At 37.1% G+C, this 26,145-nt stretch overlaps 1 protein-coding gene across 4 annotated transcripts in view; it reads left to right on the forward strand.

Moving 5' to 3' along the window:
* CADM2 (cell adhesion molecule 2) overlaps positions 1-26,145 on the forward strand; it is a 580,300-nt gene that overhangs the window by 458,571 nt on the left and 95,584 nt on the right. For all 4 annotated transcript variants that reach the window (XM_066208460.1, XM_066208479.1, XM_066208469.1 and 1 more), the window contains 3 exons: positions 4,368-4,520; positions 7,090-7,227; positions 13,186-13,356. In XM_066208460.1, coding sequence (XP_066064557.1) covers positions 4,368-4,520; positions 7,090-7,227; positions 13,186-13,356 — 462 coding nt within the window. The remainder of the gene's footprint in view (positions 1-4,367; positions 4,521-7,089; positions 7,228-13,185; positions 13,357-26,145) is intronic.

Below are 26,145 nucleotides of genomic sequence, written 5' to 3' on the forward strand. Positions count from 1 at the left end.
ATCCTTCTGGTTCCAACTAATGGTTATGTTATTCCCATGAGAGAGGGAAGAGCTCCAACATAAGGAAGAAAATTGTTGAGTGAATCCCAGCATGGCAGCATATGTCAAGTTAGTATTCTCAAAATATCCGCAAATTACTCTAGAGAATTTGGGGATTTTGATGTTTGGGTTTTTTTTTTCCCCCCCTATTCTTCAAATATATGACTCAAAATACTCCAAAGATGTGGTCATTTTAGATGAAATGACATTAGAGATGCTGCTGTGTGGCTACTACATCTAACAGGTCCAACTGCCTTTTCTTCATGGTATGAAATGTGGAATTTTTTTTTTCCATTTTGGCAAATTTCTAAGGTTCTTTTGTCTCTCAGCTTTAATTCCTGTTGCAGGATTTCTCTATGATAACATATGATCATTATATTATTATTATTTTTTTCAAAAAATAAAGTACAGCTTTGTTTGATTGTGAGCAAGGAGGCCAGTTTATTGCGATGGTCATCAGTCTCAATAATTACTAATTAATGCAGCTAAAATACATGCATATCTCTTACTCATAATTGCCTCAAATATAGAAATTATCAAGGTTGCTTGCTTCTGTGTCAGAGAACATTCTGAAAGGAAATCTTTTCCACAGGAAAAGAGAATGACAGGTAAAATAAATGAAGTGTGTCTGCTTATGAACAAGTGTTTTATGCATAATTATTTCATGCCTTGCAAATTAACTACATCATATGTGCCTGGGAATTACACAAAACTGAAATAATGTACCTAGGGCATATCAGAATTTACTATGTAATTATATTTCTTGTTGCATTTTGTATTTTTCAAACAGCTTGCAACATGAGACTCCAGCAAAGTGATGCCAGTGTTGGTATTCTCTGTTACTGCTTTTGGCATGTGTATTTCCCAGAAGTCAAATAAATATTCTGTTTATTTACCCTTTTTCGAGTATAGAAAAAGCTATGGATAGGCTAATGATTCAGCAATGTAGGTTAAAATCCCCAGGAAGAGGCCAGAAGGTTCTATTTGGCTTCTGACAAAGTGAAATGTTAAAAACAAAGAGTTTTCAAAGAAGGTTCTGAAAGAGCAGTGTTCTACATTTTTGTGTTCAAGTGCTAACTAAATGTGATGGAACATTTTGTATTTTACTTCATGGAATTTTATTTGAACTTCTCTGTGAAGCTGCTTGCCTCTTGGTACCTTTCAGTAGCTGCCTTCTGTCAGGGCTCCGTGGGCTGCTTTGCTCCATCAGCCAGGCTTGGCAAGGTTTTCTGCCATGAGCATGACCCTGCTCCACTCATTCACAATGCCTGGATATCATGAGTTGCTAGAATTATTCCTGATTTCTCCATTGTTGCTGCTGCTTCCATCACCCTTTTAGCAAAATGCACCTAAGACAGAAAATAGAAACAAACCAGTTCTGGCATCCATCACAGCTGTCAATTTCATGAAGAGAAGCTGGTGTATTTCTAAACAGATCAGGATATAGAAAGGGTTACAGGAATACAATTTGAAAATAAGATTCTAAAAAGTCTCTGTGTAAGTGCTCACCTTGTTTAAGCCATAGCGGTCACATGTGGTTTTTCTGTCATCTGCGTAGACAGGAAACTTACAGGTACTCAGATCTGAAAATGATGGAAGAGATAATTGTTTTTAGACACAGCACTTACAAAAATGCTCTGACAAACAGCTTTCCTGCAAAGGAGTATTATATTGATGCTATTTGCAGCATTTATTGCAAAGGGTGTCTTGGTGTTTCCATTACAAAACTTTCTTGCAGTTCTTTCAATAAAAATCCACTTCATAGTGAAACATGGAACATCTGATCTCATCTCTTGACCAGTGCTTGTTTTTACCAGCTTTCCACAAAATCGACAGTGCTGAGATTTTTATATTGTACTAAGGTTTAAAATGGTGTGGAGGAGGAGAAGGTGAGGGAGGGGAGCAGTAGGAATGTAGTTGATGGGAATGGTTTGTAGTTCAGTTGTGGGATCAAAATGATGTGCTGTTCGCATCATCTGTAGGCCAGTTGTGCTGTGGTGGAATTCATTGCTGTTCTTCTTAGGGCGTGAAATTCTACACATTGTCCCATCTGTAGGAAAATATTTCAATGGATACATAAATCTTTATCATGAGGCAGTAACAACTGAAAGTTATAACAAACTAAAACACTATGTAAGATGATATAGTGCATTATTTTTAAAATAATTCCAGATTAAGAGGAGGTAAAAAATAACCACTTCCAAATTATGGAGTGCTGAGAGGCTTTTTGGTTTTGGTTTGTTTGTTTGATTGTTTTGTTTTTTTCTATTTTTTCTGCTGTTGCCAAATTATATAAACAGGTGTGGTGGTGATCAAACCATTTGGAAGAACTTGAATCATTTTTAACTTTTTTTATTTTTTTTTTCTGGAAGGTCAGTAATGTGAAATAAGCTACTATTCTTTTATCTGCTCGTTTTCATCTGACTAGAATTGACAAGCTGAGAAAGGAATTCTGAGTCCCCATTCTACTTGCTCAGAGATAGCAACAGCTTCACTGTTGTGAGGAGTTTTGGCTGCTAAAGCCACAGTGATCAGCTTTGCTGCCGTTTGGGGTTGGTAGACACTTGCTTTACGTGCTTTTTTGTTTTCCTGAGATTGTTTTTCTCAGCTATTCTGTCAGCTTTGCATTTTTTGGCTTCTGGCTTTCTTGCTTGTTTGCTTTAAGGTTGCTCCTATTTTCATCATTATATGGGTTTGATACTGTAAACTAAATATTTGTGGGTTTTTTTTTCTTGTTATGGCTGGCCAGATGGGATCTCAGTTTTGTTTGGAATGTGTCCATTACGCACAACCTCGGTCCCTTTAATGTGCCATGAAGAAGTCCATGGCCATTACCTGTATGTTAGACCCGCTTAAGCTGCCACCTTTCAGTCCTCAGACCCTGCAGAAGCTGCTGAGCTTTAGCTGGCCTACCCTGAAATAATCAACAAATTCAGCTGAAATTTCCTGGTGAGAACAAACTTAAATGGCAGCCTTAGAAGACAAATTCAAGTGTCGTTTCTGCTGAATCTTCACTGTGTTTTCTTATATTGGTGTAAATCTACCTGGATTGACTTGGACAGCAGTTGGGCAGAAACATCTAGGTTTAGTAGCAAAAGAGCCACAGTCAAACTTTTTATTTATTTTCATTATTGGAAAAGATATACTAGACAAATCTAAGAGTCTTTGGAGACTTTAGAAAGAGGTGAGAGAGAACAGCATTAGGGAATTGAACACTTTTGTTCTTCTCACAAATGCAAGTGTAACTGTCTCGATAAATATCATAGTCCCATTTTACTTTTCACTTTCAGAGGCTTGCTGTGAAAATAAACTCACTGAAGTTTCACACACTGTCAGGCGAGACATTTTGATATAGAGGTATACAGCTAAACTTCTTGAGTTACAGAAGCTTTTTTATTGTTTGCTTTGGAGAATCACAGTGCTTGCTCACTTATTAGTATTTCAATGCTGTGGAAAGGCTTGGATAATATAGGCAGATTCCTGACGCAACTTTGCTGCAGAAAAATAGAATTTTTGGGAATGTTTTGTCAGTTTTTCAACAGAAAATGGGGGTTCATCTTAGTATAGGCTATAACATACTTTAAATTTTAAAGCATTAACTAAAGTAACATTTTGAATTGAAGTGAATCTACGTGCTCCTTCTCCCTCATTGCTTTCATGCAAACAGAAGAGTTCTTATTTTTGTTCATAATCAAAAAAGGTAAGCCACTCAATTACCTCAAATAGTTCAATGTACTACATATGGATGTGTAAGTGGAACTTTCAGTCTCTTAGTGATAAGAAATAATTATTTATTTAGAATTTTTATTAGATAAATAAATAACTACATAAATATTAAATAAATAATTATTTATATTATAATTTGAGAAATCTGGTATTCCAGTTCCTTGATAGTAGTAATGGACATGAGAAAAATCGGTAGGCCAACTATGCAGGGCTAGATACAGAGATTCTCAACATCTGTAAATAAGTGGAACACAGGCTGGCTTTGGAAAGGATTTATTTTAGGCATTGAACAAAGCCGTGAGGGGGCAGAAATCAAAGTCATTGTTGGGATTTTTCAGAGGAAGGCCAGAGATAACTCAAGTCCTGTAGTTTCTAGGTTTATACACGTTACAAATCATTCAATACAGCACTCAGAAACTTGCTCAGCTCTCCTACTTTATTCCACAGAGAAAACAATCTGCTCTGCACAGACAACTGTGTCCACACCCAGGCCTGGTTTCTCTAGGAACCTTCACCAAGCCTCTTGTACGACACCCCACGCTTTGTTCACGTGCTGTACCCAACCTTGACGTGGAATTTTTTTTTGTTTGTTTGTTTTCCAGCTCTGAGGGACAACAGAATCGAGCTGGTGCGAGCGTCGTGGCATGAGCTGAGCATCAGCGTCAGCGACGTGTCACTGTCGGACGAGGGGCAGTACACCTGTTCCTTGTTCACCATGCCCGTCAAAACCTCCAAGGCTTTCCTCACTGTCCTCGGTAAGTGCACAGCGGGGAGAAGCAAGTGTGAAACTCCTCAGGGTCCTGGCAAATTATGATAAGAATTAACTTTTCTGAGGCTTGGCAGAAGATGAATGTGAGTGTCTGATCTGGTTTCCCCTGATGTTTATTGTTTCACGTGGCCGTGCTGAGGAGTAACGTGCCTCTCGCTGTTGGCGCCGTGGCAGGATAATGAGTTGGGGAGCACACAAACACCACGGAGCGAGTGCCCCATAAAATGGACATAACGCTTACATCCCGAGCACCACCAGTGCAGGGAAGGTGCATGTGTTCATCTCCTGACAATCTATTGGCTAGGGCAAAGGGGAGAAAATCAGAAAGCATGAAATCAAACCGGGCTTTAGAGCTTTATCATTTTTCCTTAGCTGTGCATTTTTTTTTTTTTTGGCTTGTTCTGCTTTCTTTTTTCTTTTTTTTTTCTTTTTTTTTTTTTTTTTTTTGGTGTATAAAGTGCAAATTTTCCCTGGGTTTTGCTGCTTCTTTTATGCTTTATCCTCTAAGTGCTCTGCTCTTTTCCCCAAAGGTTATAGATACACATAGAAAAGCAATAGATTTCAAGAGATGCCCAGGAAATAAAGTTTCTGCTTGAAGCTTTATATGATTCTATGAACGTCAGTAGCCCAATCAGCCGAAATTGCTATAGTTCATTGAAGCACACCTGTGAACCTAAGAGGTTATATGATTCTAGAGATTGATTTTTATTCTTTTTTTTTGTCCCTGAACATGACTCTTTCTTTCTTTTTGTTTTATTTTTATATGTGGATAGGCAGACAGTTGAATTTAATAGGACTAATGTAAGATATTCTCTGTGGCAGTAATACTCACATTAATCCAGCCAGGGAATTGGTTTTGTGCTTAGGATATGAAGTACATCTCCCTTTCAGTCCCCGTGAGACTATTTTACAAAAATCTTCACAAGTTTGCCATTAAGGACGAAAAGAACCCACTCAAAGCAGAATATTCTGGAACAGCAATTGCCTATGATTAATCTGCTTTCTGTGGAGAGGCATTTCATGATCTAAACAATTGAGGAGTGCACCAGTTTGACCTTTTAAATGGCAGAAAGACACAGAAGGGTGTTACAAAGATAAGAAAACCCCCAAAATATCCAGCCAATATTTATTAACAAAAGTAACTTTTACAGTCCTTTAAGCTTTACCTTCATTTTAGGGGACAGTTTCATGAAGTTTTCCCAACATCAGTTATTTACCTTCCAAGAGAAAAAGCTGCAAAGTTTAAGATTCCTGCCTTTTCTTCATTTAGTATTTGTAATTTCCTTTTTCAAAGTAGTAACATTTTAAACTCTTAAAACATTTTCTGCTGGAGAGAAGGATCTTTGCCATTGAGATGAATTGCATCTTTTAATCAGATAAACTATCCTTTTATGTACTAATAATCTCTTTATTGACTGCTCTGCTTTGGATTAAAAAATTTAAGTGTCAAGGTATTGTAGTAGACACCATTTTCTGTCCTGAAAGAGAGGAGTGGATTTATTAAAGAGATATACTATGCAGTAGGTGATGCTGCTTTGCTTTTATGTACATAATCTGCCATTTGGGAAAAGAGATGTAGAAAAACTGAATTATTAAATGCAGGGGAGGGGATCAATTACTGTGACCAAGCCCTTTATATTGCCACAAATGTGAATGCATCAAAGAACTGTAGCTGCAAGTTATAACTGACATTTTTTGAGATTTTTTAATTGCTTTCATCGGTTTTATTTTAAAATAAGTTATTCTTGTGTCTTCATAAGTTAAATGGATTTATGCACCCAGTGATCAAAACTTTCCCAAGTTTCCTCATGTCTTGTTTTTTGGTTTTGGTTTGTTTGGGGTTTTTTTTGTTGTGTTTTTTTTTTTTTTTTTTTTTTAAATCTTCCATGGTTCAATGAAAAACAGCCATTTCCAAATTGAATGTTATGTGTGTGATAGGTCCAAATTATGTAATCTCCTCTGAAGAACTTGTATTCAAGAGCTGAAGAACTCTTTGTAGTCGGTGGAGCTGTGATTATACTTCTTGATGTTTTGGTTTTGCTTTTTCTGAAGATAAAGTGACTCCAGTATTTATTTTCAGCCTTCATTTTTCCTGTACGTTGTATTAAAGTCTTCATTATTTAGGTGTAAATATCTGTTCTGAACTTAAGTCAGTTCAGCTTTTTGTTGCCAGTAGTGTTTAATTTTCACAGCTGTGCTTCTAATGCGCTTTGTCATTGTGCTTGCTGTGCTGAGCAGTTTAAATACTGTAACAAGTCAGACTAGACCTCCATGCAGAGTACACAGAGATAAGGTTTTTATTGAAATGCAATCTGTTTCTCTTAGAAAATTAGGTAATTCCTGCTTTCTTTATTTATTTAGAACTAGATTGATGGTTAATTTACAATAGGAAAAAGGTTTAACTGTCAAGGCACGAGGAATTAATTATCCTGTTTCCAGAATTTAGAGCATATGAAGAAGTGAACTTTAAGTTGGTCATGCATTCATGGCAGCAGCTGACACTATAATTTTGAAATCAAACTCACTATCAAAAATTTTGCTTGTTTGCTTGTTAGGTGTTCCTGAGAAGCCACAAATTACTGGATTTACCTCACCAGTTATGGAGGGAGAGAGGATGCAGCTCACTTGCAAGACGTCTGGTAGTAAGCCAGCAGCCGATATCAGATGGTTCAAGAATGACAAAGAAGTTAAAGGTATTTAAAGGGATTCTGGTGTCATTTGGTCCAGTTGTCAAAACTATACATTCTGTAGAATTAGGGGTTTTTAACCTGTGTTTGTAAAGTTGCTCCTGTTTGGTCATGAAATGAGTTGGGGATATTACACAGATGAAGAATTGATTGTAATTCACTGTAGTGGTCAAATAATCATCTTTTTATTGTTTCTTCAAATAGTAAAAGCTGTTTCGGATTGCTCAGAACTCTGCAGCATAATGAACTCAACTGTGAGGCTTCATAGAGAAATGTTGTCTGGATTGTTATCACAGTCAGACCACTCATCCCTGATATTTTCCCTTTTCATTTTTCTTGTGCCATTCCAGCATGGAGTATCTCTGATTTAGCTAATTCCCAGATTTAGGATACACTCCCCTAGAAACTGTGACCAGGTGAGGCAGAGCCATCTGGAGGAGACAGGAGAATGCACTTCCCAGAGGAGAGCTATGGAGCCTGCTCTGGTGAGGAAGAGTCAGGAGGCAGCAAATGAGGGAATCTCAACTGGGAAACTCGGAATCTCCAGTTGAGGCATGGATGCTGACAGTCTGCAGTGAGGAGGAGGGAGAAGATGGACTTTAAAGGGGATCGGGAAAACTTCACAGGGGCTGGAGGGAGTTGGACAAAGTCAGCTGTAACTGAAAAGCCATTGAGTGACTAAAACCAAAGCTGACAGCAAGGATTTGCCTTCAAGGATGCAGTGAGCTAGGAAAGAGCTGCATATAAAAAGCTGTTTATCTCTTTTCCATCTTGTCTTTCACTTGGTATGTTCTTTGCTTAGAACTTAGTTTTCCATTCCATATTCTTAAAAATGCTGGAATAGTTTCAAATCCTCGTTGGTGAATGAGTGAGTGAAGAGAGCTTCCTGGTGCAGAAGGCTGTCACACCTCCAAGCCAGTTGAGGTGCCCATTATAAAGTAGATGGATAAAAAGGATGAATTATTGGTATTTATTCATGTCACCTCTACTCATTCTGCTATAAGACCAGATGAATAAATGATTCAAAATCCACTGTTTCTGTTTAGCTTTAAAAAAACAAAAAAACAAGAAACACCCTTCATTTATCTGATTTGTCTAATATTTTGGATTTCATTAACTCAATAAACTGCCTCAAGCAAAGTTACAGAGTTAGTTACAGAGTCATTTATCTTCTTTTTCTGTTCTCTACCTCAGTTTAATCTGCAAAAGCAGAGCTGTGGTATAAAATTGGTAAATAAAGGAGATTTCAGATGATTGCCTAAGGAATCCTGTCCATTCTAAAGGTGTCCTTATATTTCTAATGAAAATGAGAATAGTGTTGAAAGGAACTAGAATTTTAGACTGGAATAATTTGAAATGTTTAACAAGGATAGAAATGCAGAAATAGAGAATAATTCTTTTTAATACTGGGAAATTTGAGGAAATTGATGAAAGAAATCCAGGATCTAATCAAATATAAGTAGAAAGAAGAATTAAACAGCACAGCTAACGCACATGGCATAGCATAGATTGTGTCCTATAGAAAAGATGGCAGGATGAATATGCATATTCAGGGCATGTAAAGATTGGAAATAACTCCAAGCCATGTCAATACTATAAGAGTATTTTATGTCTGATACAGTTGACCTAACAGCAAGGCAACACATATTTGAAAATGTCTTATTTTAAAAATTATGTTTTAAAATCTGGTGTAATACCTTTGCCTTTCCTTCAACTGACATGTAATTGAAGCCAGCAAGCAATTTGGTGATTTGATTCTTAAATAATTTCCTCTTCTCAAGAGTTCCTTAAGAGATTTAAAAAAGAAAAAAAAAAAAAAAAAAAAAAAAAAAAAAAAAAAAAAAACCAAAACAAAACAGGATGGAGAAATAAAGGTGTATGAAAGGAGTATGAAAAAGAACAGTGAAGGGGAAAAAAAACCCAACAACCAGAAACAGGACGAAAGTACTGAGCACATTCATTTCAGTTTAGTTTTCTAGGTCTTCTGAAGAGCACATTGCCATTTCTCAAAGGTTAGAAATAAAATAACCTAACCAGTCTGCAGTGGCATCAGCAGAAGTTACATTAGCTTTGTGCAGTGTAAAAGGTGAAATGATAAATCTGAGAAAATAGATGTGAAATTATATGCTAATGCAGCTGACATTAAAGGTTAGAAGTTCGTCTGTCTAGCACCAGTAAATCCAATTGTGTTACACTGTATTATACATGGTGCAAACGAATATAAATGATGCACTGAGATCAGAGTTGTACCAGAGGGGAAAAAGCCACTCTAAAATTGTAGCTCCATTGCTATTACTCAAAAAAGGAATCATCATCTGGTAAAGGAATAGTGTTTGATAAAGTAAGTGTTAGTAATGAGAGAGACTGAATGTGAAGCACTGGGTGCCACACCTTTTCCTTTAGTGTTCTGTCACTCATATATGCACCAACTTGCATATATGCAAGTGTATGCAAGGGATCTGCATATACTTGCATATTCAAGTTGGTGCATATTTGAGTGACATATATGGGATCTGCAATTTAGCATTCTAGTGACGTTTCTGGAAGATTATTAAGAACAAAACATACTGGAGAATCTAGATGCAAATTTTTCATTTTGAAATTGCCATTTTTTTCAAAGAAAATTTGTTACCTGCTCTTTCAACAAAATTATGTAAAGAATTTTTTAGGCTTCAGGAATATTTTGAATGGATTTTCTTTTTTTTTTTTTCTTTTCCTAGGTAGATTGGATTTTAAAACTAAATAAATTCATTTTGTTGCAACAGGTTAAGATACTTTGAGTAAGTTTCTGTAATTTTAGAATATGCAAAGATTTCAGAGAGGCACTGATCATTTTGTCGTGATAAACCTCTAAAGCAAAGATACCATTTTTTTGATAATAAGGCCATTCCATGTCACAACTTGAGTTTAAATGTAAGCAAAAATTATATCTGCCATGTAAAAACAGAAATACTGACTTTTTAAAAGATGAGTATTTCTGTGTGTTACAGGTATGCGCTTTTATAAATAGCTTGCAATAAGCAATGGATAATGGGCATTCCATCATTTCCATTTATTATTTTCCCTATCAAACATCTATAATTATGAGATAGAAACCTGTATGAGTTGATACAGGCATATCTGTATGTGCACCTGTCTGGAAGTCATGGAAGTGGGCCCGAAGCTGATCTCCAGGTTTCATTTGGCCCAACATCTATTCCAAGGTTAAATGAACTGGCTAAAGGTCTTCTCCCATTCAGGTTTGAAAAGTCTCCCAGGACAGAGATCCCATGGAAACATTCCTGTTGGGGCTAGATTTTTCAGCATCCGAAAATCCTCTTGAGGAATGTTTTTATAATTTGTGGATATTTCGTATACGTAATCCGAATTTGTCATGGTATAACTTGTGTTTGTTGCCCCTTGATTTTGCTATACACCTCTGAGGGGATTCTGACTTTTTTTTCTCTGTGGCCATAATTTATGTACTTTAAGGCAATAGTCTGATTGGGTTTTAGTCTTCTCTTCCTCAGGTTAGATAATATCAACTTTGTTAAGATGTCCTCGTACAGCTCCACTGACTCCACAGTGTTGTTCAACAGGTTTATTGTACATTTTTTCTTCAGAAAGTCCAAAACTCAGCCAGGTACTCCCGTTGTAGCCATGCATATGCCAAGGAGAGAAAGGGTCACTCCCCTTGACCTTCTGGCTGTGCTTTTAGTGGAACAAGACAGTGGATTTTAGCTTTCTGCCCTGCAAGGGCAGGGTGTTGGCTAATGTTCAACATGTCCTACAACCCCTAGGTCCTCCTCTGTAAAGCTGTGTCCCTCCAGCCTGCTCCATTACAGCGTTTCCCACACAAAATGCTTGTGCAATGGATTTCTTTTCAACCTTTTCTTCAAGGGAATAATTAGGAGAGAGAGGAGCAGCAAGAAATCAAATTAAACAATAGGCTACAACTGGCATAGGTAAAAATTGTGTAAAATATCCCAATTGATAGCATGTACGCAGCACCTGACCTCCACCATTCTGACATCTAGTTAGGTTTGCACTCAGTTAGCACATATTACAATCACACCTTCATTTTGCCATGAAGAAACATCTAAGAAAATACAGCTGATAAGGAGGAGAAGCTAAAAATTTCTGTTGGTGAAGATGCCAACAGTTTGTAGAATATTATCGTTGCCCTTTTTGCAGAAGAAGTTAATTCTAAGAGTTGAACTCTTTCACACAGTAGATACCTATAGACTTCTAAACATCAGTTTAGGAAATAACCTGCTTTTTTTTTCTTTTCTAAAGCATTAAGAATCCACAACATCTCGATAAAATTAAAGTTGTTGATGTTTTCAGGAGTCTTCTATCCCCCACCTGAAATCAGTAAGCAAAGGGTTGTGCACATTACTTATGAGCAGAATGTTACCTAGAGATGCTTATTACTAAATTTGGAAACCTAACTCTGGAAACAAAATCACATATGTTTGCTTTAAATACCAGTGAAGACATTTGTTGTTTGATTATAATAAATTTGCTTTAGCTCTGGTCAATGTTTCTCTCACCTACTAATCCCTGAATATTAATATTGACCATGGCAGAAATTGAAATCTTTTATAGCTTAGCAGCAAACAGGCAGAAGAATTCTTGCATGCAAGAAATAATTATTTTTTTAGGGGAAAATGGAAACTGTGTAACTATGTGGTGTCCTTGTCTGTCTGGAGACAATGATAAAGACCACCTCTCTGATGTCAGAGGTATTTTTAATCTAAAAAGATGTAGCTTAAGCCATTGAAGATTTGCTTTCTAAAATTGATATTTCATGGAAATTTTATTTAGGTCATTCTGTTCTCTAATGGGATTTAGTATAATTTGAAAAACTGAAACCTCTCACTTTTTTTAGGACACAGAGGACATATGAAATCTCAGTGTAATTTAATATATATGTTTAAGTATTTATAGATGTCTTTTCAAGCTTTCATTGCAATAAATCAATATAACAAGCTTACCATTTTTCTGAAATAAACTAAAATCAATAAGTATCACAAGTAGTTGGGAACCAAGTAAAACAATTTTAAAGTATGTTAGAAGATCTCATGTTTCAGTTAATACATTCAAACATTTTAACACAAATGCTCAGTCTTTAGGATCTTCATTTCTGACCTGGCATGTATTTCTTACAAAAAAATGTTCTGAATGTGAATTTCAACCTTGAGCTGAGATGATGTTTCCTAAGCGTAGCCGAAAGCTCCCTCCACTGCAATGTCTGTGCTGAAAACTGTCAGAATTTTAACTGGATCTTCACAGAATTATCAGCTCAGTTTACAATGATACAGAGCAGTGAGTGGAAGTTTTCAGCAGTAATCTTATTTCTGGTCTTCTTGGGACTCATCTGTATGTTCCAGTAAATACTGTGACATGCTCTATTTACAGTTGTTTGTTACTACTGATGACTATACCTGGGTTTAGTTTTATTAGTAAATTAGCATTATTCTAACCAAACAACAGAATAAGCAATGAAGAAAGTAAGCACAGGATTAATCTGAGTGTGTGCACATGGCTTCAGTAATATCCATACATTGCATTACTGTGAAAGGCTACAAGAATGAACTTGGGGAATCTAATATTTAGTGACACTGTGAATGCATAAGGTAATGAGGGTAGGACAAGATCACACTCTTTTTCAGATGACCTACAGAGAAAGTTTATATCAAATATGGACCTAAACATTTAAAAGGTAATAATGAATGGATTTTCTGTTTGAATGCAGTATCAGGGAACCATTTTTAAAATTTTCTCTTTCAATCTCCTACTCTGACAGTGAGAGCAAATTGACGAATTACTGCAGTCTAATTACTTTTATATTAAAGAGATCAATACAGATATGAAAGATGTGTTTTTTCCAACAGTTGTGATAGAAAATTTAGCTGTCTAATGCTGGACTACTTTTTTCCAAAGATATTGAAAAGATAACTGACTGTTTATTCTTTCTTTCAGATGTTAAATATTTAAAAGAAGAAGATGAAGTTCGTAAAACATTCACAGTCAGCAGCACGCTGGATTTCCTAGCAGATCGCAGTGATGATGGTGCAGTTGTAAGTTGCAGAGTAGATCATGAGTCCCTAAATTCTACACCTCAGATAGCAATGCAGGTTCTAGAAATACACTGTAAGTAATACACATTATACATGCTTGCTTTCATAGTTTTGTTTTGTTTCGGAGTGTCTGTTGGAGCAAAATTCTTTGGTGTTGTGCAGATAGATAACACCTTTCTTTTAGCCAGCTTCTGTGGTTTGTATATGGTTGGTTGGGTGTGTTTTTTATATAATTTTTACAGGAGTGACTCAAAAAAGTTTAATGAAAGCTTTACCATCAAGAGCACTGTGGGACTTGGTTTTCTTCGAGAAGCAGTTGAGAGAAAATTCATTTGTCTCTTTTGGTTATCACTGAAGTAATGTAAATGTGTTATTGAACATCAAGAGCATCCTAATTCACAGTTTTCCTTGAAAGTTTATAGAAACTTGAAACAAGGGTATAAATAAGCAAAGTTTGTAGCAGATTGCCTCACTAATGCTGAATCCTGTTAATGAAACTCAGTAGTGTTGTTAATAGCACAAATTCAGGAAGAAAAGATCTTTAGGATTTATTTTTAGGCCTGGCCTACATAAGTTGTTAGTCTATCTTATCCAAACTTCAGTTGTATTGAATATTTATATACTGGCTATTTCTTTTCTTTCAAATAGCATTTCTGGACATGATGTTTTCCACAGTGCATTGCTTCAAAGTTGAATGAATCTGGTTTTCTGTGTGCTTTACTCTGAAATCAGGTTGTCCTTTGAGTCAGTGGGGTTTTGTCATTTATAAACTGTGAGACACACCAGAGAACACCTTTTCACCATCAGCTGACATTTTCATACTCACTTGTATTATAGCCGCCATTTTTCAGGGTCCAGCTATTTGGTTTTTTGGAGAACACTTGTACATCTCATTAACTGGCAACAACAGGCACCTGCAAAAGTCAGACCAGGGGAAGGGAAAAGACCTTTCATGAATCTCTGTCTAGACCAGGTGCAATCAATCTGTTATAAACCAGAGAAGGTTGCCCCTGAAGCAGGCAAGCATTCAGTGACTGCAGCCAGTTCCTGAGAAGCCATATCAAGGACTGCTGCCATATGTAACTTGTTTCTAAACAGGGATATTTCTATAAGCATCTAAGACTTGCAGCACATGTAAAATGCAGGAATGGCAAAAGCACTCTGTGCACAAAAGCTGACAACTTTGCTAAAAATGCCATCTGCAAAAAAGTCTGAAAATGAAGAGAATGTGGATTAGCATATGTGCTAAAAATGTTTTCTGATACATTCTGGCCATCATTTTACTGAGGGAGATCAGGCCCTTTCTTCACCAAATGGCTATTAAACACCTCTCCTAATATATTCAAATGCATCTGTGCTGGAGACATGAATCCCTAACAACTTCCTTTCTTTGAATTCTAAATTGCACAGCCATCAGCCGCTGAGTTTGCCCATGCCTTCACTCCCAAGTTCTTTGCTCTTTCTTCAGTGCCTTGCTTAAGATGTTGGCACTACAGGAAAAGAACCAAATTGAATGGAACAGTAGATGCAGAAATTGGACAAGCTAAAAAAGGTTTAAAATGGCTGCAGTGTAATGTAATGTGACTGAAAGTAGAGGCAGGGCTCTGGTTTGCATGAACATCATAAGGCAAAAAAGCCTTTTTGTGGCCTCTTGTATATAAAATCTACTGAATATTTGTTATTTCCTTCCAATTTGAACTCTTGTAGGAAAGCTAAACAGCAGTGAGGTACATCTTCCTTTGTGTTTGTTTCTCCAAGTTTTGAACAAGACCTTTCTCCCTCTTCTCTGGCCTCACTGAAGTTCTCTAACAAGGTCAGGCTGCACTGGGCATTTCCATTGCTGGTGTGCTTTATGTTAGTGCCCCCTCAGACTGCCAGCTTATCAAAGGCCATAATGCCCAAGTAATTGTTCTCTATCATTTCTGCTTGCTCCATTTATTTTTCACCAATCAATTTAATACTCTCCAGCACTGGTACAGAGCCATTATACACAGAGAGAGAAGTGATAAATGTGCTAAAAGAAGCTGAAGTTTAGGGGCAGAGAATGGAAGTACCATTTAAAGCTATGGAGAAAGTATTCTATTTTTGGTGGCAAGAAGACTAAGAACAGTCTTTTGTTGTCCTTGTCCTTGCCACCTACATTTCCATGGTCAGCATACTCAGAAGTCTTAATGCTGGTCCAATTTTGAAAGGAAACTTTAGAAAAAGAGAAGAAGATTCAAGGAACTGATTATATGGTTCATCAGAGAGCCTTAAAGGAAAAAAAGAGGAGTGGAAAGATTCACTGGAGCAATCCCAAATACTCCAAATGGGGTACATTCCACTGGAACTGGGCTCCTTGATTTTATTCTCCTCATGTTGCTCAACCTTGTTGTGGATATTACTGCAATCACTGAAAGCTGGGGATGCATTTTTTTTCCATCAGTCCATAAGATTTCGAACATATAGCATGTTTGTATTAACAAGAATCATGCTCACAGGACCCTGTGGAAGCTGATCCAGCATATATCCTCAATGCCACCTTACAGCAGGGCAAAAATAGTGCTTGCAAAATGGATAAATTATGGGACCTCAGAGTCAGGAGAATTTGTTAACCTGACAACCTGTAGGCTCCAAAATCACAACCAAGTTAGCGTGGCGTTGCTCTTAATATACCAGAGATCTGCAAAATTAGCAGACCACTGTGAGAGAATGATTAGCAAGTCTCTTGAAACAGTCCAACAGAACAGCACAGGTGAGCATCAGTTTGGCAGAGAATGAATGTACGAAGGTGAGGAATCACTTGCTAGAACTGCACTTGAGTTTTAAACACCATCCTAAAATCTGAAAAGTTTTAGCTGTGGTACATGGATGCTCCTCATGAACTATCAGTGTAACTACCAGTTAGAAGAAAAGGGAAAAAAAAACTTGTCTAGGCATTTCTGCCCTGCATAATTGTGCTTGAAAGTTAAAAAGCCTTCTTTGTTTCAAGCCACTGGCCCCTGACAATGGACAAAACATTTGTGATTCCATCTAAACAAACAAACAAACAAACAAACCAAAAATCAAAGAAACTTTAAAGAGAACAGTAGGAATTAGAAGGTTGTGTTTGCATCCAGTGGATGATAGGTAGAGAAAAAGGAAAGCAAAATAATGGAATGGAATGACAGGTTTTGATACATGCCTAGTGAAAGATAGAATAAAATTAAGTCTGCCTTAGATTCTGGGACTGTATGAAAGAGATATTTGTAATTAGTCCATGGAGAGATGTAAACAGAAGTGCTTCTGAGTCCACACAGCTGCTTTTATCATCAACTTTAGTAGGAAGTAAACTTAACAAAATGAAAGCCATCAGATATAGAATATGTTTATTCCCTCTTCTTCCCCTTACACAAATCTTATGTTTTATTATTCTGATAGAGAAATCAAATAAGCTTTCCCAGTAGTGCTACAGTGTATGAAATGAAGCTGAGGACCAAACTTTTACACTCAAAGTATTTTTATTTTCTATTATTCATATTTACGTTTATGTGACAGAAATAGTGCCTAAGTCCTTCTGCTGCTCTTTTCTTTACTTTCTTTTTTATAGTTCAGTCAGGTAGTTGAGATTACCTGTATTATTATTTCGGAGGAGACTGTGGTCAATCCTTCTTTTTGCAAGGGTTAACAGATCAATTTTGCAAACTTGAAATACTAAAATAATAGGTGAAAGTATAACATACCCCCACTCCAGGATAATTAGCTTCTCTAATATTTTGATTTATTTGTCTGTAATTTATGTTATATCTCACTTGTGCTTAATCCTGTTCATCTGTATGTTGTGCTCTGTGCACTGCAGGGCAGCCCAATTGCCCAAGTCTTTCTGCTGTGCTGAAAGGTTCGGCTGTAATTTAGTTTCTGCTTGGCCAGCAGAGGTTTGTGGTAGCATGACACTGCTTGCTGAGTTTATTTTTTCTCTGACCCTTAATGTCAATAGCAAACCTAAAATAGACTTGTATCCCCCTTGGCTTTGCTCTGAAGTTTGCTTGTCAGCCTAGCTGCCACTGGTTGTTAGGAAGTGCTTCTTGTAAGTGATAAACACAAATCTCAAAGGGATATTTAATTTCATTGTTTACTTCTGTGTTCAGACTAAACAAAGAATGCATTCTTTGTTCCTGTATTAAAGAATCATGGGTACAGTGCTTCAATTTTGAAAGCTTTTCAGTTCAGTGTTTAGGAGATTGTCTAAGTCCTTATGTGTGCTCCTGAAAAGACATTTTGAGGGCATGTACAACTTCTGGTCCACATCTGGGAAGTCAGTGAATTCTTCTCTTCCCTCTTCAGTGTTGCAGATATGTTGTGATTCCCAAAAGCAGCATCTTCTCTTCCTTCCAGGTCTTATCTGAGCAGAAACGAGCCAACATTTTGCTTCCTACTGAACAGAGTGCCATAAAATTACCCAGTGGTAATTACCTTACCTTAGTGAAGATTCTCCGACTACAGTAAATTACCCAGCAGACCTCAGTAAAAATTAATTGTGTAAATCTACCCCAGAGGCTGCTTTTGAAGCCTTAAAGTGAAATCAAATCATTTGAACTTCAAACCTAATCATCGTGCTTCTAAAATGGCAGCTGTGATGTGATCCGCACTAATGGACTCAGTGAGTTTTTGCTCTAAAACTGACCACACTCCCAAAAGACAGCACTAATCAGCTAAATATGTGTTATGTAAAGAAGTGTCTAGAGAGGCAATTTTGAGTAAATTCTATATTGGCAGACACAGATGTGCAGTGGATTGTCGGCCTGACGAATCTCTAGCCATCAGCTAACTTGCTTCCACAGGCTATTCCAACATGTTTGTGCGATAGGCACACTTCTTCTTTGGTGGGCTGTTATTAGATTCCTTTGCAATGAACATCTGGGCTTGACTTTAAAATCAGGCAGCTATTCCATGAGAATGTTGGAACCGTTGTCCTGGAAATAAGGGTATTGATTTTGCATTAAGTAAACAAAGCCCTGAGAGTGCAGCAGGCTGCAGATCGGATCAGGCACGCGCCTGTGTGGCCGTGTAGAGCACGGGGTGTCTGCGTGTGCACATGTGTCTGACAGCACCGAGCCCCTCTCACTCCTCGTGTGCCAACAATTGGAGCCTTCCCTGATGACAGGATGGGCCCAGAATTTCTGCTGGTGTAAGCAGAGTAATTTCATCAAAGAGCATTCCCTGATGTAGCTAACCTGGGAGGGTTTAGCTCATTTTTTCTGCTTGGCTGCTTTCAAGTTTTTGTAGGAACAGAGTTTCTAAAATGGACATTCTGAACAAAAATGAGTAAAAAATGTGTGTGAATATATAAAAATGTATTAAATATAGTATATTATGTACTACACGTTCATATAGCACTACATGAACCAAGGCATTCTAAAATAAAGGCAAGAGAAGGGTCGTGCATAGTTGGGTGCTAGACTGTGTCTCTGATGAATGTCTAAAAGACTCGGAGCTGCCCATCAGAACAGCATATAGAGACAAAAAACCTGTCTTTAAGTATTAATGTTCAATTCTGATGAATTAGTCACATGTTAAATGTCTTATTTGCTCTTCAAGGTTTCTGTTTCTACGCAGACTAGCTGACTTTTTGTAGCTCAGAAAGGGCAGATGCGTGCCCATGCAAAAGCACACAAAAATGGGACCTTTCTTAGCTATGATAAAATAGGAGAGGAAAGGAAAAATTTTCTCTATTGCCTGCATATGGTCCTTCTGTACTGTAAATGAGTAAAATATGTGTCACACATTCATTCTCTTTATGCTGTTGTGGCCATTTGTCTTTTTGAAGCTGATTCTAATTTTCTCTTCATATGGTCCGTTCTTTTTACTTACTTCAGTTGTTTCCCCCAATTTTGTGCTTAAAAAAATCATCTTTGCTTTTGCACTTTGGCATATCTCCTTTTCTCATTTGATTTGGAGCTATTTACTTGTAATTTTTTTTTTTCTGAGTTGTGGTATATCTCCCAGAACTATCCCAGAGTTAAGTGGCACCTGTGCTTTAGGAACAAGCACGCATCTCCCTTTTTTTGGAAATAGCTGTTACTCTCTAGGCAAAGAAAATGTTTTTCTGAAGTGAAGAAAATGTAAAAGTTAAAAGAAATTTCCTTCGCTGATGCTGATCTCTTTGGTTTCTGGTCAGTCAACGGAGTTGTTGGTCATTCTTGTTTGCTTGTGACCATCTTTTCATTACATTGTGTGACACCCCGACAGACACACTTGCTAGAAGTAAAATCTGGTAACATTTGGTGTGATTACACACTGCCACAATCTTTGTGTGGACAATCTGGCAAGAGGTGCAACCCCAGAGTCAGAAAATGCTTTGTTAACGAGGATAATAAGGTGTCATAGCATAGTATTCCAATTTTTCTTTGATTTTTTTTTTTTTAACAGGGCCCCAGGTATACTTGGTAAACTCAAGCAAATATCCTGAGTGTTGACTCAGAAGGGAAAATAGTTGCAATTCTAGTGAGAATTGAAACTTGTTTTGATGTTACCAAAAGAGAAAATGTATGTGTAATGATAACTTCAATCAGTTATTTTTACCACACAATTCTCCTATAACTTCTGATACAGTGAAAAGACCTGGATTTTCTAGGGGTATAATTCCCTAGAGTCACAAAAAAAAAACCCAAACAAAAAAACACAAACAAACAAACAAAACCCCAAACAAAAACAAACAAAAAATAAACAAAAAAAACCCAAACAAACAAAAAACCACCCCACAACTTACCTGAGATTTGCACATCCAGGGCTTTGCAGATCTCTATTTCAAACTAGCACAATTTGCTCTCTTCCTATAATCATTTTATCATGGTATACTTAGAGTGGTTTGGAGCTGTGATACCTCAGAGACCTCTGGAACATGTGGAAGGAGGCCAATATTTGAAGCTTGGTCTCATTGATTAAAGCCACCTTTTGTTCCAGCTTAAGAAGCAAGAGGGGGCTGCATTTTATGTCTGATGTGCAGACAGGACCTTGGTCTCTCACAAAGCCTCTGCCTCTGATCCCAGACAATCTCTGTAAGCTTGAGTAAGCAGGGATGTCCTTCCCTTCAGTGAAAACCTGTGAGCTGTTCAGGTCGTGTAGAAGCTCATGAGGAAAAGCTGGATGTTTTCATAAATGGCTTCCTGAATCTGAAAGGGAGGCATTGTCTCTTGGACTGATGCTCCCATCCTGTAGAGATCAACTCTCTGAGTGCTGTTCCTGCTGTTCTCTTTCATTGAAGATGTTCTGCTGGATTGAGGAGGAGAGAATTCCAGAGTCTTCCAGTTGACTCTCTCTTATCCTTCTTACACATTCAGGTTTATCCTTTTCACACATTCAGGTCCCCACCCAAGACTCACCCATGCTGTGGTAGTCAACCAACCCAAACAGGTTTGGGTTTTGTTTTGTTATTTGTTCCTGAATTCACCCTCTGAACGTTAATATGGAAAATAAATACATCTCAACACAATACTTTGAGGACCAGCTTTCCATTCTATTTCCCTTAAAGGAGGAATGTTTCTATTCTTACCAGTGTAAGATGCAGATAAAAACAGTAATAATAGGAATGCCATTTAAAAACTATGGTTTCAGTGCTCTATATCTCTTCATACTGAATGAAAATTAGGTAAGAAGTTAATTATATAGCTCAATAATTATGTAAGGACTGTGTTAATTAGTACAGGGGGTTTTTTTTAAGCTTTTCATATTGGTGAATATTTGAAATAAATGAAACTTAAAGGATAGTTACTGTAAACAGTAAAGTATGATATCTGTGAACAGGAAAGTTCACTGCTACAATTTGCATGTTTAAATGAGATCAATTAGGTTAATGATGGATGAAAATAAGAAATCCATTATTTAAATGCAAAATAATTCATAAACTTGTAAGTCCATTTACTGCCAAACTTTCATCTTTCAAAGGGGATATCCAGTTCAAAGGGTTAATGTACAATCCTGACCTTTACCATCTGGAGGTTTATGTTCAAATATGGTTTACAAGTGAAATATGATCTATTTTTTTTCTCTGAAAAATCTTATGGAGAAATCCACAGGGTGGCTTGTCTACTCTGCATAAAAAACTTTGAAATCTGATGTGGGCAGGATATTCCTTGTGCTTGTTTTGTGACTAAGAGAGGGCTCCAGAAGGTTTCAAAGGAGGTTTGGGAGGGAGAGTTAATAATGTTAAAAGTAGGAAAGACCAGCAAGCAGGTGAGACAGTCTGGAGGAAAAGACAAAACACATATGTAGAGACCGTTACCAGACTGCCAAGGAAGAGAAAATTGCCATTCACAAGGGTGAATATTTTCAAGAAACAAGTCAAATTTTCATTTCCTGATGCTGCTGCTTAGTTATTTTTATATAAACTTAACTTTCATAGTGTCTGATATCTGATATGAATGTCAGAGAAAGGACTGAAGAGATATTTGGGAATTCTGAGCATCCAGAGCTCTCATTTAACGCCTTATGGATGTGCTACAGTTCTTTGGCCATATTCAAGATAATTTAACTCAGGCACAACAGAACAAAAAAGGCTTTAAACAAAAGAATCTGAGAAAGCAGAAGATAAAGTTACACTGGAAGAGCATAGGCCCTCTCAAAGTTCAGCATTTCTTTATAATTAGGTTTAGGCAGAAGGCTTTTCTTTGCCTTTTCCTTTTTTCTTCTCTTAGAAGCAAAAGTGAGCTAAAACAAGTAAGTTGGAAAGAGCACAGTGTAAGGCAATGGAGATGCAAAAGGGAACAGATTGTTTACTCTGAAGAAGTGACATGACAAAAATAATTAAACAAGATGAAAGTGGTAAAACTAAGCTTCATCGCTTGCATTCACTGGAGAAAACAGAACTTATTTGCAAAGAAAATATTGTTTCTACCTTTTCATTCATGTGTGTATGGAACTTAATGCATAACTCAGAAACCAGTGACCCATTCTGCACAGCCACGTAAAGGGGAGTGGCCGTCACCTGGTGCTGTCTCTGTGGAGTGGCACACACTCAGAACTGGGGTGACAGTGCCTCTCTGTCCTCCTTAATTTAGCAGGGGCTGCTGGTGTGCTCACATTTATCTCTGCCTGTGTCAAGGCCAGGCACAAAGTAGATAAGAATGATCAATGAACACATTACGTGGCAAAGGCAGGGTAAGGTTGTAAACATTTGAAATGGAGCAGGGGGGAACTGTGGAGCTTTGGTGTTGTACTTCCAGCTTCTTTTCCATCCTACCAAAACCCCAAGCCACAAGTTATTTACTGCCACATTTTACTTCCTTTATTGTGTTTTAGTAATTGTGGTGAAGGAGCCTGGCTTAGTAATTGTGGTGAAGGAGCCTGGCATGACCAGCAGGTGAGGTGCTGAAACAAGTCCAGTGGATATCTTTAACAAAGTACCACATAATCAATGCCCACAGAATTAGTAACCTAAATTGTTTCCTGCCAGGTCAGTGCTTGAATTCAGGCACTCATGTAATATGAGTGCCAGGGAGGAATATTTGATCAATCTTGATTTTCCCCCACACTTTGGCATCCACTAGAGTGTTTTTACGCTCTTCTGTTACAAGCTGTTATTTTTCTTTTCTACAACAAATACAATTTTAAAATAAACCAGATGAGATTAAGGATGGCACAATAGTCATCAAAGAATCTCAGGTAGCAAAGGGACTGTATGCTGTTTCTGGTCCTGCTTAACTGTAAAGCAGTTTTAAAGGAGTGTAAAAAGAAGACATTGGAATATCTATGTGGATATGGTACCAAGTATTCACTTCTATCAAACCTAAGTATTTAAGTACTATCATAAAGGTTAATTTCACAGTGTTGTTGAATATTTTTATTGAAATGAAACACCATTGCCATGGCAAAATTGCTTGAACTAGGTTGACTCACCCACAAATATTACTAATTAAATAATTTTTTCAGATACATAGTATTGATTTTCTTTCTCTCTCATCCATTTAAGCAATGAGTTATTCATTGTTTTCTGAAGCAGAACATCAAACTTACTGTGTCTTCCAGGCTACTTTGGTGAAGTTACCAAGGCTGACTTTCACCTAAGTGCTTATTCAAGGCAGTAGTGCACAGACAGAAGCCATGCTGCTTGCCATTTACAAAATAAGCCAGATATGGAGAAATGCTGATTCACAGCTGTAGGGTGCACAGCTGGTAAGTGTAAAAGCTATTAAAAATGGTGAGCACTTGCACAGAGCTGATTAAAGTGCTCCTCTCTCCTCTTTCTCGTCTCATTTGAGATATCCAATCTGATGTTTATTTTTGTGCATACTGGAGTGGTTTGTCCTTGGAATTTACTTTTAAAATCTCTTCTTTCCTAAGCTTATTTTCTTACATTTTTTAGAAATAGGAATAAAATTATGTAGTACTACAGAATTTTCAATGAGCTTTGGAATTGCTATCCATGTATGAAAATTATAATCTCGTGGTTTCTGATGAAAAAAAAAAAAAGAGTTCCCGAAACAGTCCTGTGCTTTCTCCAGTGCTAATTAATTTAGAAAGTAGATACATCATCATTTTCAGAGGTATCTGCTTATTTTATCTTTGCATCTGGAAATGATGGAAAGGTTCCAAGGAAATAAAGAGAGAGAAAAAGTGTGATGAAAAATGTAGAAAGCTGTGACATAGATAGATTTCACAAACATGCATTTTAAAAGAACAGACAAAAATGGGTAGAAAATAAATGAATTAGTCTCTCAGGAAAAACTTTAAAAATCTTATCATCTGGCAGCCATTTATTACCAGGTAGTAATAATCTTTTATTATCAGACTGTTAGATTTTTATAACATTTTTTAAAATGATAGCACCAGAACTGCTGTTGTTCACTGCCACACTAAAATATCTGAGAAATTTATGAAAGCTTTTCAATATTCAGAAGGTTTGTGGTCATAAAATAAAACCATGACGTAAAGACATGTTATTGGTAGCTCATAATTTAGCTAAACCTGTAAGAAGAAAAATGTGTTGTAATGAACCAGTTATAGTAATTTGCACTCTGGTACAAAGAGGAAATGATGGTTTGTGTTCAAAGGAAAAAAAAAAAAAAAGGTAAATATATTTATTAAAAATGGCAGAGGAAATCTGAGTATTATAGATCCAGGCAGGAGGTGCTGCTGCAAAAGATGAAGTGATTAGTTCAGAACTTGGAGTGGTCTGGAAACAGTCAGTGGGTAATGGGAGGAAGGTGGGAATTATCCTTTTCCTTGCCAGAGGATGTGGCAGCCATGACACGGATGCTGCACCATAGGAAAGGTCTGTGTGCTTTATCTGAGCTGCCTGGAGCTCAGCTGAGTGTATTCTAAACTGGCAAGCAATTAATAAAGCATGCTCCATGTGTTGCTTAGGGTCCAGGAAGGTAAAACCTGGCTTCCATGGGATGATCCCTGATCACAGTGGGAAGAACTGCTCTGCCACACAGGCTCAGCTTTCTTCCTGAATGGATCCTTAATCATATTGCATGCTGCTGGATCCAGTGCTCAGTTAAGTTGTTAAACAAAGCCTTCTCTTACTAGCAGTACTTTTAAGGCTTTTTAAATCATCGAGTATAGGAGAAAATTTCTAGTGACAAAAGGTAATTAAAACCATCTACTCATCATCCTAAAAGATTAAATAAGGAGGTAGTATCAATGCTTTTAGCAGGAGGATTTTAAGTAACATTTGTAGCACATCCTGATGGATTGTGAGCGGTCGCTTCCCCTGACAAAGCCAGCCTGTGAAGTGTTTGCCCCTCCCTGGATCTTTCTCATGTCTTTCCTTTTACTGTTAACATAATTTTCACTCAAACAGCAAGTCCAGCAAGGATCACAGGTTTCATTACAACAAACTCAGCTTCTTGCTGCAGCTGGAGAGACGTTCATAACATAAACCACAGAGAGAGAATCACTTTCAAAGGAAGGATGCATCAGGATCAAAGTATTCCAGAGGAGGCCTAGGGTCAAATGATGTTAATAAGCTGCTTTCAATTATTTATAGCACAATCAGGGAGAGGATTGTGTCTGCCCTGGTTTTGAGATAGGCACCTGACAATTTGGCTACATGGAAACTACTCAGTTAGGAGAGCCTTGTGTTGGAGGTTTAATGTATTTGTTGATATATTGTGTGGAGCTGTAAGTTTTTGTTCATTACGTGCAAATGTTTGACCAGCTGTGCCTCCTTTTTTTTTTCTACCATTTTCACAAGGTTGAGCTCTTTTTACTAGTTTGAACTTTCAAGACTAAGTAGGGCAATGTGAAAGAAAAAAAAATAAAGTACAGAATCCCTTGTGTTTTAAGAAAGAGAGATTTAGGCAGCATATATCACACTGATGTGTGCCATGCATGCAGGAAAGAACCGGGCCAATGGATTGTTTTCCTTTTGAACCCCAAAGACTCATAAACTAAAATAATTCAAAAGATTTATCTTTCTCTATGTGCCCTGTGTATATTGAACATTATATGTTACTGTCATCAAATGGTGCAATTTTTTTGTGCCAGATCTTTTAATATTCTACAAACCAGAAAAAAAATGCCTTCTTTGGCTTTAAAGGAAAAACAAATGAAGTCAAGAGAAATGTGATTTCTGCTTGACACTATTACCCATTTCCTTAAATTTATGTGAACCAACGTACCCAAAACTAAAAGTTGATACTAATACTAATTTATTAATTGTTACTTAAACAGTAAATTACTTTTTTGTTTCTAAATATTAATTATTGAATTGCTTTGATCATGAGAAAGTCACATTAACGTGTACAAAGAACATCCAAACATTAGGCAGAATCACTGTATAGCATGTGAAATCTTGAATGGATAAAACTACAAGAGATTTTAATTGAAATGCGGTAGAACCCACATCTTCTGTGATGGCATTTTACTTTGAGAAGTAGGAATCACAGACTTCATGCAATAA

Source organism: Chamaea fasciata, unplaced genomic scaffold (genome assembly GCF_029207755.1).
Source record: "Chamaea fasciata isolate MVZ Bird 193981 ecotype frontalis unplaced genomic scaffold, bChaFas1.0.hap1 SCAF_2, whole genome shotgun sequence".
Lineage (NCBI taxonomy): Eukaryota > Metazoa > Chordata > Aves > Passeriformes > Sylviidae > Chamaea > Chamaea fasciata.